This window comes from Talpa occidentalis, unplaced genomic scaffold, assembly GCF_014898055.3.
Source record: "Talpa occidentalis isolate TD23 unplaced genomic scaffold, MPIMG_talOcc4v2.1 talOcc4.12, whole genome shotgun sequence".
Lineage (NCBI taxonomy): Eukaryota > Metazoa > Chordata > Mammalia > Eulipotyphla > Talpidae > Talpa > Talpa occidentalis.
The window spans coordinates 59,648,225-59,662,546 of NW_023601212.1; the positions used below are offsets into that span (position 1 = coordinate 59,648,225).

The 14,322-nt window shown below is 32.8% G+C and overlaps 1 protein-coding gene across 2 annotated transcripts in view; it reads right to left on the reverse strand.

The window, feature by feature from the left end:
- RABGAP1L (RAB GTPase activating protein 1 like) overlaps positions 1-14,322 on the reverse strand; it is a 572,843-nt gene that overhangs the window by 484,934 nt on the left and 73,587 nt on the right. For both annotated transcript variants that reach the window (XM_037507999.2, XM_054693457.1), the window contains exons 6-7: positions 8,220-8,377; positions 6,886-6,996 (exon numbers count right to left, since the gene is read on the reverse strand). In XM_037507999.2, the coding sequence (XP_037363896.2) occupies positions 6,886-6,996; positions 8,220-8,377 (269 nt within the window). The remainder of the gene's footprint in view (positions 1-6,885; positions 6,997-8,219; positions 8,378-14,322) is intronic.

Here is a 14,322-nt window from a genome sequence, read left to right on the forward strand (position 1 = left end):
ATGTGTTTGGGGTACTATTAACCTAAAGCATGGTAACATAAAAACTGTATATATCATAACTGCAAAGGACTGCCTGTATATACACATAGACTCCAAATAAATCTAGTCAAGGTTTTTCCCTCTCCCAGATGACAATCAGAGGTTAAAGAGAAAGTGCGACATAGTCTAGGAAAGACATGAAACAGCTTGTCTAGCAAAATGAAATAAGAATGCTAGCAACACTAAGGTACACCTGAAGTTATGGTCATGAATCTGAACTGAAATCAGTAAGTATTGTTAATGTATTTTTCCCCCAACTGCACTCAGTTAAAATACATGTCGTTGTAAAGGAAGCAGAAAGCTTAAAACTAGTTATGAATATGCTGGACAAATAGAAAGATGGGAAAGAGAGCAAAGAAATAATTTATAACCATAGGTAATGGAGTTTAAGTTGGAAAAGAGCCAAGTGAAACCACGGGGTGTGTGGGTAAGGGAGAGTAAAGTACAGTAAGATCATAGACTATTAATCCTGGTGGGATCAAAATACTAATGGATTTGAGAAAAACAGGAGCAAATAAGAGAGATAAGAGGTGGTGATCAGAGAGTGGAATACCTGAAACTGAGTTTATGAAGGGAGTGAAATTATTGATAATAAAAGTTCTAGAGTATGACTTATAACTAATATAGGTAGGAAGAATTCTCTGTACAAGATGATGGGACATAAAACAAAGTGGGGATCAGGATCTGAGCATTGATGGAAAACCCAGGAGTCTTCGACTGATCATAAACCTTCATGAAAACAGGAAGAAAAAAAAAGTAGATTATTTCAGTAAGACTAGATGTTTAGGGTAGGAAGAAGGACCTTCGAAAGTGCATGCAGAGTTCTGGAGTACCCTGCTTTTTTCCAGTTTTGGCCAACTAAGGTGTATGACTCAAGGAAGGGGCAATATTACCAGAGGAATGTGGAGTTCTGGTTACCCTCTTAATAGTACTGATGGAGGATAAGAAGGGGAGCAGAATATGAATAAGAAGGAGATTTTACTTGAATTGAGAAAAGGAAACTACTTCTGGGTATTCAAAGATACTCTCAGTTGATGAATTTTCAAAATTGTAAATTCAAATACATATCTACTTACGTCATAACCTCATCTCATAAATGCTATTGCTCCTCAAAAGACCCAAAAGAGTATTTGCTGAAGGTCCAAAAGAATAGTCCTATACCCTCATAAAGAGACCTTTAATTAAACAAATACCCACTTCCTATAATCAATAAGAAGTACACACACATCCCAAAGAGGGAAATAGTAATTTTTAAATATGATTACTGGATGAAAAACTAGTAATAACAAAATGCCCCTGTGCTGGTGTCCCCACCACCACTCTAAGTTTGATGATATGCTATAAGGACTCACAGAAGACACATCAAAAAGTTGTCTATTTATGCCCCTGATAAGAGTAAACACTTATAAAGCAAAATCAGCAAAGGAGAAAGCACCTGGGGTGAAGTTCAGAGGAAACCAGGCACAAGCTTCCGAGAGTCCTCTTGTACTGGGGTCATAAAGTCTTCCAGGGGGGTCATGGAGGACACATGTAATTCCTCCAGCAACAAGTTTTGACATGTGTGAAATGTTCAGCAGGAAAGTTCACAGAGGGACTATGGACACTGGACACACAGCTTAGTGCAGAGCACGGCTGAATATCCTAGAATCTTACAGCTAGATGAGAATTAACAAAGCACACCATTCAGAAAGAGAAGTGCTTCCTGTAGTATCTCTCCATATGTGCTGCTGCAAAGGAGAAATGCTTAACATTCCACTAATGCAGATCAGAGATCAGTAAGAGGAAAGATTTGGAACCAAGAAGCAATAAAACTGGTAATTGGCATAGGATATACCTCAACTTCTAGTTACTTAATATCCAGATTGGAAATCTAAATTTTTTGAGCCAATAAATGAAGAAATCACATTTTATTATAAAAGTGTATCATTATTTACAAAAGTTTTCAAAAGGAGCTCCAACAGAGCTCTACAGATTGTAACAATGTCAATTTCCCACTTTTAATATTGCACTAAGGTTATGTAAGATCTTATCACTAGAGGAAACTGGGAAGGTACAGATGATACCTCATTGTACTATTATTGTAATTTCCTGTGAGTCTATACTTAATTCAAATTAAAAGGTTAATTTAAAAATGAGCAGCAACATATCTAGACTAGTTTAACATATAAAAACATGTTCTAGAAAACAATGCATGTTTTCATAGCTAATATAAAAAAGTAGTTCTAAAACACAACACTGAAACGTAATATAGTATTATATATATTTAATATTTACACTATAGTGCCACTTCCCTCTACTGGGTGCCAGCAGATGCCAGCAATGGAAGATATTGAAAATTCTGTTCCAATTTCAAGATCCAAAGCTAACTGATACAGCTTCCAATTATCTACTTTACAAAGCACCTAACAGTTCTCTAGCAATTGTCACTTGAAACAGCTATCAGAGAACAATGAAAAGTATTATTGCATAAATATAACCTCTTTTCCTTAGGGAAAAAGGATTATTTTCCTGCTGCTTTAAAAGAACTCAAAAAAAGATAAATCAGTAAGTTCAAAGAGCAGATTTTAAAATATTGTGCAAACTATGAGCCATCCCACTAACATTTTCTTATTTTCAGGATAGAGAGTAATGATGTCCTTTAAGAAAAATTATTGGAAAATCTTAATCTCTTGATTTTGCTAGAAGATTTCACAACTTATTACAAGAATAAAACATATCTAGACAATATCTAATATCTAGACAACTTAAAGTTAGTGACTGGAGCTTTTTTTCCTAAATAAATCTAAAATAATTTGCCAGAGAGATGGCAAAAATAAGAGGTAGGATAATTCAATAGAAGACCCCTCAGAATAGCTTAACATCAAACACGACTGATGCAAAAAAAAAAAAAACAACCACAAAGAGCTTCATTTTTTAAATTTATGTTACTATTTATCCTGAAACATTTTATTACAAAATATGAATACTTAGCAAAATTCAGCTAGTCAAAATATTAATGTGGCAAAAACTGAAAAATTTCCCACTTTTGGGGAATCAAACAGGACGAACAATCTATTCAAATCATCAAAGTTAGAGCTATGTAAGAAATAGTTTAATAATAATTTTACACACCAGCTAAAATTTTTAAATCCTCATCAATTTAGTAGTATGCAAGATAATATTTTTTAATATTTTTTCCTTTGGTATAAAAATGGTTGATTCCAAAACCCATGGAATGCCTGGTCAGGGACAGAGATAATTGCCACTTCAGCTTTGAAAACACTGGAAGAGCGTGACCTGATCTGATCTACACAGACTTTCACACTTTAAGCTGGAGCCTCTCAATAATTGGGCTGAGATCTCACTTTTCTCACACATTTCACATTACAATCATCTTGCTTTCTCCTCTCAGTTATTATTGCTGATTTTTCTGCCACAAATCAGATTTTCTCCCAGGGAATAGTGGCCTGCATTTAAATCACTCAACAATCACTCAGATGCCCCAAGACTTTCAAATTCTGCTGGAAATACAACAAAGAATATCAATTCATTTATTTTCTAGATGATTTGATTCATTTTAAACTGAGAATATAATCAAGATTTAATTGGGGGCAGTCTAAAGACTATATAGTCTTAAAAGACTATACACTCAGGAATCAGGCTTTGGTTTAAACCCTGGCTCTACAGTTTCTGGCTAAGTGAGCAAGGTTACTTAACCTCATTAATCCTCTGCTTTAGTAGCGGGGTGGGGAAAGGAGGCAGGATAACAATAATAACTTCCACAAGTGTTTTTATGACAAATTGTACAACAGTCATTATAGTAAGTGGTCAATAAATGCTGGCTATGATTACTATTTACTCTCTTATGCCCAGTTCCTAAATAAAGCTTAATATATAAATGTCATTGAGAAGAGGAAAGAATATTAGAAATTTTCAAGATAAAAGAGTTTTGACTTCCCATGTCCTCTAAAGAAGGCAGGATTCTATCATGCAATGTTCTATTACTCCTTACACAGTAGAGTGAATTTAGTCAATTATCTAACTATAGAAATACTATCCTTTTTATTCACTTACTTAACAAGTTATGAAAAAGAGGCAGTAGACAGCCTATATTCTGACACAAGAAGGACATGTTTCAAATATTATTGTATGACCCTGGACAAGTTATTTAACTTCTCTGTGCTTCAGTTTCCTTGACTGTAAAATGAAAAGTAATAGTAATTATTCTCATAGGTACCACCTCAAATGGTGTCCAGAGCAGATGAGTGCTATGTAAAGATTAAGCAGCTTTGTGCTCCAAGCTCTGTCTTAAATGCTGGAGATTCTGGGAAAATGACACAGTATTTGCCTTCAATGGGGTCAAGACAGAAAACTGCAGTATAATTTGCCAAATTTCTACATATGAGGAAGGCTTGAATCCCTGAATGTATAGAGAAATGGCTTCCTTTGTGACAAAAACTGATATTTAAAACAAAAATAATGAAAATTAGCATTCATGGTGGGTGATGTATATTCCTTGGGTTTTGATGTATTATGCTCTCTACTTTTGTGTATGTTGGAGGTTTTACATGATAAAAATTGTTTTTCAAAATGATACATTTTATTTTCTCTTTCAGAAGATAAGCCAAAACTATGTAATGTGAAAGACTTCCTTTAATACTCATGTTTTATCCTACAAATCAACTTTGTCAGCAGCAGTGTTAAGAATGCAGCATTTTCTTGACAACACTGCCACCTACTGGATTACTTTTAATCACACCATTTACATTTTGTAATTTTAACACTAAATACCACATATGACCCAATAAAAGGCAAAGTTTTCTTTTTCCCAAAAAAACAGGTAAATATGAATATTTACAAAATTTCCTATATAACAAGAAATTCTGTCATGTTGAACAATGCATTGTTTAGGGAAGACCCATTAGCCTGGAGCAATCTCAATTCATTTCAGTTTGGCTACTGATAGAAGTAATCAGACAAAATGAGTGAAAAAGGAAGCAAAGAAATTTAGCATGGATTTAGTAATTATTGCTAGATCTATATGGCTGTTTGTAACTTCATCAACATTAGTGTTATTAAAATAAAAGCAATAGAGTAATTATTCTATATGGGATATATATTTTTAAATACCCTAGAGATAAGCAACTGGATACTGTGGCTTTGATTAAATTTCTATAAAATGCTTTATTTCAAACAACTTCATATAAGTTGAGATAACTTGGGGGGGAAATTGTTTGCTTTAAGATTATCTAAAAAGCAGCTTAAGTGATGATGGGCACACTGATAATGGAGATGATTGAGGAACATCTGAATGAAGTTCTGACAGTGGGAAAAAGAAATGTTTCTAAGTTATTATTTTGTGTAATATATTTAAAGTACACATTTAAATGTTTAACCAAATTAACAAATAAAACATTATAATTAGGCATTTAACCATTTCACCTATATGCATTAAGGATTCTATGTCAAGTTGAACTTGTATAGTATAGGCCATTAGAGTAAAAACATAATATGCCATTTAACCATAAAATTCCATGACTCTTAAGTATTATTAAAAGTTAAATTACTCAACAACTAATACCTTTTTGTCTGTGCTACTACAGATTTATTCAATGGAAAAGATGCCCTTTGTTATCCACAAATAAGTGTTGAGGCATATTAATGACATGGGATTGGAAGGGTACTGGTAAATTCTGGGACAATTTAAGCACCGAAACCACTGAGCAAAATAGTAATTATACATGATGGGGGGAGGACGTGTGGGGAGGGAGCAGCAACATTTAGGAAACTATACCAAGAATTAATAGATAAATAAATGGTAAAGAAGGGAAAGCTCACTGACTGACTAGAAGTGTGGAGAATATGGAAAATTATTATTTTGCAACCATCATAGTAAAAACTAGGTAAGACAAGAATTATGAATGAATACTAAATCAAGGAAGAGATTTGGTGGAAAAATATTTTCATGTAATAAGACTGCTTACTAATTATAATGGGAGGGGGGAAAGTAATTACAGTGGATAAATCAGACAACATGACTAAGTAATCAAAAAAAAATCACCAGCAAGAGATAAATAGGTTATCAAATACCTACAAATGTTATTCATTCTAAAGGAAAAAATACTATTTAAGCAACAATAAATAATCTAAATCTAATCATGAGGAAATATTAGCTAAACCCAAATGATCATGTTATATGAAAAAGAGGGGAAAGGGATGTATTCTTCAAAAATGTAATTGTTATAAAAGATAGTAAAACTATGGAAATGTTTCTAGAGTAAAAGAAAGCTAAAGTCATACAGAAGCTAAACTAAACATTTGATTCTGATTCTAGAGTAAATCCTGAATTAGAGGGAGGAAAGGACATTATTGGGTTAACTGACAAATTTGGAGATAAAAATTACTATGTGAATGCTAAATTTATGCAAGTTGACACACATATTGTACTTAATAAAAGATATTCTTTGGAAAGACACATTTTCTAGTGAAAGTATGTAAGAACAAAAGGGCCTACTCTTAATTTGTTCAAAAAACAATTTTGTGTATTTTCCCCATAAACTGACATTTTTCCATGAAACATTATTTCAGTTTCAATAAAATTACATCTAACTTATTAAGAGGGAGAAGCATTATTCTCATCCCTATTTTTTTAATTGCAATAACAAGGTTAAAGGTATAGCATCACACTCAGGCATCTGTTACCACACCACACCCACTATCAAGGCATCCTCATTTTTAAACAAAGAAAATGAAGTACAGTGAAAAGCCACAGTAAGTAATGTTGTTGAAATTAAAAAGAAATGACTGTTACAACACAGTAACAAAGTCAATACAACTTTTTGGTAGTATTTAAGAAAATTTGTTTACCTTTCAATAGCTAATTCTTTGTTAGAAAGTTGCTGGACTGTAATCACCACCTTCTTCTCTATTCCTTGTTTTAATTTGAAATAAAATTTATCTCTATCCTTAGGCACAGGACTAAAATGCGGGGGGAGGGAACATAAGTTATCAATATATTAATACAATAAAATGGTAACTTATTCCAATGTCAGAATGAAACATCATTTAAGCAACAACACTCTTATTTTTAAAATGTAATAAACTCATCTTGTCACAAAGTAACCAACTACAAATTTTAGTCACCGAAAGTATTATTAATTTTTAAATTTGACTTACAAGCCTTATATTTTATCTCCAAAAACCAAGATATTTTAAGTTTCAACATGGTACCTCAAATTTAATTTATAAATTTAACAAATTTAGGAAAGGACTTATTTAATTTTTTTTTTTAAAGACTGTCACATTTCCGGTTTAGCTGGTTGTGTGGTATGAATACTTTTAACACAATGAAACCCAAAGTAAAAGGAAGTGAGAAGAGCTTACTTTAAACACCTAGAATTTGAGATCACTAGCTAAGTAAATATATGTAAAAGAGGGAGATAGGAATTGGAGCAAGTTAAATTCTTGCCCAGGCCAGAATGAATTGTCTATCATGAAGAACAGATTGGAACTTTTAGTGGTGAACTGAATTTATACTGATGCATACCTGAAACTTACAAGTTACGATGCAATGTTACTTCAACACAATTTAATTCATTAAGATGATGAACACTTAAAATATCTTGAAAAACTAACCTATCCTGAGATCCAACTTTTTTATCTATAAAAAAATAGATAAAATACCTATCTAACAATAAATATTAGAATTAAAGGTACACAGATGATCATTAAGTAGTAAAAGTATTTCCTGTTATCTAGAGAAAAACATTCTTAATAATATAAGGAAATGGTTAATTTAAATTGATGGACAAAACACACAATATATTTTTAGTAACCATTAAAAATTATTTTAACATTTTACTGCAAAAATTCTTATAAATTTAAAAGAAGGTATACACATAAAATAACAAAAATAAACAAAAGGAATAAATCAAATATTAGAAAAGATTGTGGCTAATAAGACTACAACTTTTCATTCTACTTAATCATTTTACTATATTTTCCATAATACCAGTATTCTTTAAATATTAAAAAAACAATTTACATAAAATATCCGAAAAGTATGAGAATGAAACATATTTACCAGTCAAATGTATATAATTTTGAAGCTTTATAAGAACATTTATGGTCCAAAACCTTTATTTAGCCAGTATTTTATTTTAAGCACAAAGTCAATTTTCATTATTGTCAAATAACCTCACCTAAAGTTTCCTTTTCCATCATCTTCTTTTACCTCCAAAGAGACACTGAAGGTATATACATCACTGTCAGGGGTAGGAATAATTGAGTCTTTAACATCAGACACTTGTTTTGAAGAACGTTTGAATGCTGTACAGAAGCTATACAAAATTCTGCTTACCTAAAAATAAAAATAGAAATTACATCAGGGAAAGCTTTTAACTATATTCTGATAACTTTCTCTCCTAATTCCTGAATCTATAACTTTCTAAGGTGGCAATTTTCTTTACCAAATAAAGATATAGTCTAAACTTGTGTTATATGTGTATACATATATGACTTACACATTGCATTATTATGTACTTAATTTTATATATATAATATATAGTTTGTTTCTTTAAATTCTGGCATTTAAACATGATTAAAAAAAAGATATTGAACCAATTTAAGTTCACAAAACAAGTTAACAAGCTATAATTATAGAGGATTCTAGACCTCATATACATGGGATAAATAAATTCTAAGATAATTACCACAATGACACTACCATCGAACTCTTCCTGTCAACCACACACAAACAATGTTTTAGCCCACGTCCTCAATTTCTTTGTTCACTTCCCTCAGCTTCACAGAGCTAGATACTGAGATCCAGAGAATAGCAAATACTGGTTTTAGCAATAAACATGGTACATGCTTTAAAGAACTTCTAAGGCTATTACTCAGTGTTATAGTAAAAATGCATTGCAAGATTCCCAGAAGGAATGTTGAAACAGTCGTATCACTCTATTAGTATTAAATCACACTGGTGACTACTTAAAAAATATTTGTATGTGTTTATCAATGGCTCATATTCTTCCCCTAAAGTGGTGAAATACTCTAAATCCCACACTCTTAAGTTATTCTCTTCCTTGGTTCCAAATGAAGCATCATTCCATCACAAATGTGTAAGCTTCAAAAACACAAGGACACCAAGGGGTGAAGAGTGAAAATAGTATGAAACAAGTGTTTAAATAATGTCATATTTTCAAAACCTCACATTGGAAGTACAAGTAAAGATAATTCTCTGAATGTTAACAAATCCTTCACTTTAGATAACATAAATTTTAATTATTCATTGAATTATGTTAGTCTAGGACTATAATGTTTTGCAATTTGTTTGAAACAAGAACATTTTAATCCACAGATTTCTTAAAGTTTGGGTCTTTCATCATTTTTCTACTTTTGTTATATTCACATATTTTCATATATACAATATATTACATTAAAAAGAAAAAAAAATCCAAACTTCCAATAGATCCAGAGATGAATGATTGCCCTAAACTGCCCTTATAACAAATTAATTTTGTTAAATTAAATGACTGAATAGTGTCTGCCAGCCTAACGTTCAACTCAGCAGTAGCATCATATTTATACCATAGTATTCATAAAATATTTCAAATATTTTAATATCCCATATTATTTTCATAAGTGAGTACAAAAAAAAGCAACAAAGTATTGATATCAGTAGGTTTAAAACCTCATACAATTAACCATTCATTCAACAAATATGTGTTGAACACCTGTGCACTAAATATCATATTTCATGCTAGGTATCCAGCAGTGAACATGTAGTTTACATAAATTGAATATGGTTGGGGTGGGTAAGAAAGAATAATTTGGTATGACAAAGCACAGATGTTTAATCTTAACTGAATATGCAGTGACTTAGTTCAATAATTTCTTATTAAGGAAAACAAAATCATAGAACATGATAGAAATATGTTGAAAATTTTGTCTACAGATAAAGAATCAAAAGATGTTATACTACTTTTTTTTTATTATTATTCTCTACTTAATCCCAAGTAAAATATGAAGTTTACTTTTGACATATTCAACATCGGCACATTTTTAAGAATGCAATATATGTAAAATAAGGGACTACTGTATATAATTTTTGATACACTAGTAGAATCAAATCCCAACCACATTTATTCTTTTTTTCTTCTCTCCTACCTCAATTCTATTTCATTTTCTTTGTGTCAGAGCTTTCAGTAAGCATGCCACATAAGGTTATATCAAAAAAGTCAAACAACTTGGAAAATTCTAAAATAGATAGTAAGGGTCAGAAATTTCTTTTCAAAAGAAAAGTCAACCATTAGGACTGAGCCAGAGTGGTAGGCATTAAGAAGGAAAAATCACTTTTCTTTTTGAAGGAAGGCTATAACAGTACACTGATTTCATTAGTGGCGATCAAACTGCATTTTTTCCTGCCTATATCTTATAAGTTTTTATTTCCAACAAAAGTGTTAAAATTTAATTTGTGAATTTTGGAGACTGTGAATAAGCTGAAATGGTAACCCATAGATTACTATGGTACAGTAGCTTCACAATGACTATTAAATTCTATTGTTATTGCAGTAAATTGGGTAACCAACTACATCATGAAAGAAAATTAAATATATATATATATACTATGGTAAATGCTGTATTAAATACACACACATACACACACATACAAACTATAATAGACATTTTCTTTGCAGAAGGCAAAGGCTTATTGACAATATTGTCCAAATTTCCCAAGAAGGCAGTAACAATATAAAAACTAAACAAAAAACTATCTGTTTGGGTGTGCTGCTGTCACTGTTGTCGTCATTGCTGTTTTGGGAGAGGTGGGGAGGAGGGTATGTGCAGATAAATGGAAAGGCAACACACTAATATATTTGGTAGAATTCTGAGTGACTTTTATTTTCATTCTTATTTTAATATGTTACAAGTTCTCAAACAAGTTTTACATGCTAACAGCTCAATATAATTAAACAATAAGGTACTTAGTTAAAATAAAAAGCATAGCAAATTTTTCCAAGATAAAGTTTTTTCACTAGTATTGGTGAAAGGATATCTACTTTTTTAAAAACATCATACATCAAGAACATGTTCCCCCAAGAAATAATATAAAAAATCATTTTGTGATAAATATTCTGAAATATGTATTAAAATTTTAAAACCATTTATTCAAATATACTACTCACAGAAAGAAGCTGAAGATAAAAAGATTTAAGTTGTGACATCAAAAACATAAAGTTTGGGAGCTCACGTTTATCATATTATTCAAAATAGCTAAGAGTTGGAAACAACTTAAGTAAACAATGAAAGATGTGTGGATAAAGATGTGGTATATATAAACACTGAAATATTATTCAGTTATGAAAAAAAAAAAAGATAAAGGGCTGTCCTGGTGGCCCTGGGGTTAAGTCTCAGCACTATCACTGCTATGGCCTGAGTTTGATCCCTGGCCAAGTAGCTGACCCACATATGGCACAGCAGACCTTTCCTGTCTCTCCCAATGCTTCCCTTAGCAGTGTATTTCAGTAAATCCACCTGTTCTGCTCTCCATTCTCTCTCTGGTGACTCCTCTCATCCCCCGCACCTCTAGCCTACACCCCAGTTCTTCTACACAAAAATAAATTTAAAAAAATTTTTTTTTAAATAAAACCCTGCCGGGCCTCCCCTGGTGGCACACGCAGTTGAGTGCCGCGCTGTGAAGCTGTCCGCAGCCTCTGCAGCGCCGGTTCAATCCCGGCCAGCCAGGGAGGGTCCCACATGGCGTGGCAGACCTCTCCTGTCTTTCCTGCTGCTCCCCTCAGCAGTGTATTTCATTAGTCTGCCTGTTCTGTTCCCCGCTCTGTCTCTGGTGGATCCTCTCACCCTCCCGCACATCTGGCCTATACCCTGGTTCTTATATAAATAAATAAATCTTTCAAAAAAAAAAAGATAAAACCCTGCCATTTGCAATGGCATCAATGGACCTAGAGGGTATTAGACCAAGTAAAATAAGTCAGAGGAAAAAAAGACAAATATATTATTTCATTCATATGTGGTAGATAAATAAGATGAATGAACAAAACAAAAACTGATTTTTATACTACAAGAATGAAATGGTCATTGTTAAGAAGGGAAGGGATAAACAGTGGATAAACTGATGAAAGGAGTCAACTGTATGGTGACAGATGGAAAGTGGAGTTCTGGTGGCAAGAATAATGTAACATAAACAGATGTTAATATATAATGCTGTACACATGAAACCTATAAAATGTTGCAAGCCAATGTTATTTTCCATTTAAAAAATGGGCAAAGGATCTGATTAGACTTTTTTTTTTTTTAATAGAGGCATATTTTATTTATTTATTTATTTATTTATTTGTTTGTTTGTTCATACATGCACTGGGTACAGTCAGAAGCGCGGGAGGGTGAGAGAATTCACCAGAGCCAGAGCAGGGAGCAGAGCAGGCAGAAGGACTGAAGTACACTGCTGAGGGGAGCAGCGGGCGGCAGGAGAGGTCTGCGCGCCATGTGGGACCCTCCTCCGGTGGCCGGGGAGCAGCCGGGGATCGAACCGGCGCTGCAGAGGCTGCAGGCAGCTTTGCAACCCAGCGCTCAACCGCTGCGCCACCGGGGAGGCCCTGATTAGACATTTTTCCAAAGACATATAGATGGCCACAAACTTCCAGGGATAAAATAATTAAGTCCTGGGAATGTAATGTGCAATGGTGACCACAGTCAATAAATACTGTATCATATACTTCAGAACTACTTAAGAAAGTAAAGGTTATATCAAAAAAGTCAAACAACTTGGAAAATTCTAAAATAGATAGTAAGGGTCAGAAATTTCTTTTCAAAAGAAAAGTCAACCATTAGAACTGAGCCAGAGTGGTAGGCATTAAGAAGGAAAAATCACTTTTCTTTTTGAAGGAAGGCTATAACAATGTAACAAATGTTACAAATGTTCTCATGACATACATACAAATGTTCTCATAACAAATGTTCTCATGACAAGAAAAAAAAAATCAAGCTGTAATTATATGTGGTTTTAGATGTTAGTGATCTATCATTTGAAAAAAATAAATATATACTTAATGATTATGTTATATACCTGAAATGTGATATATAGCAATTCTATCTCAATTAAAAAGAAGCTAAAATAAGAGGCATACCTTACAAGCAACTTTTTAAAAATTATAAAAATCTATTTATTGAAGAAAAACACTAACAATATAACCTCTGAATTATTTTTCAAAATAGGGCATTTTACTACAACATATTTCCATAAATATTCACTTAGAAATATTTTCTCATGCAACAAATAAGGTTTCCTTTTACATGATGTCATATCATCAACCATAAGAAAAGACAAAGCATTATCAGTGTTACCCTTGATATTTACCATTAAATACCTCTGAATGCTTTTAACATCAGATGTTAACCATGCTTCTAAAATATAACACTGAGAAGTGCTAGTAATTATAAGTATGTTAGAACCTACAAACACACAAACATCAAAATCTATTTTGAAGAAAATGGTTATACTAACTATAATAGTAGAAATAAGAGTGACTCTTAGAAGAGTCACTGAGCCTTTTAAAGTACATTTAAAAACAGCTTTGCATAATATATCCATAAAGATGCAACAAAAATAGATGTCTTCTTGACTTTTTTTAATTAATACTATGCTTTCTGATATTTTGCTTTGTCTTCAGTTCTTTAGAAGAAGCCTAGCACGTCATTCTGCCTGTACAAAAATCATTGACATCAAGAACTTGTGACTTGATTCCCCAACTCTTTTGCCATAGCTAACTGAGATCAATTCCAGTAGGGTATACCAAAGAATAACCAGGGTAAGTCATCAAATGCATCCTAACTTTCCTTAAGAGTCCCTAATCCTTGTATCACAGGTGTCCAACAAAGCCATTGCCCTTCGTGGGCTTCCATTCTACCACAAAGAACATTCTATCACAAAGTTGGTGACTGCTTCTTATTGGACTTTGGGCAGAATAAGAGCATCACAGTGACAGCAGTGGCAGCCATGACTGCTACTCCTGCTTGAGAAGAGAAGATATCTTCTTGTCTTTAACTGACAAACTTCTTCATATCTCATCCAGGAACCCTGCAAACAAAAATATAAAACTCAGCAATGCTGCTGTATAAAGCATATTTAAGCAAAAATAATGTCACCTATTCCTGAGCTATCTGTGCCACCTGTATGGACCCATCAAGAGGAATCCAACTACTAAGGACTAAAGTTGTCTATGCACCACAGAACAAGAAAATTATGGGCACCAGCTAGCCAGACAATTAGTAAATGCACTA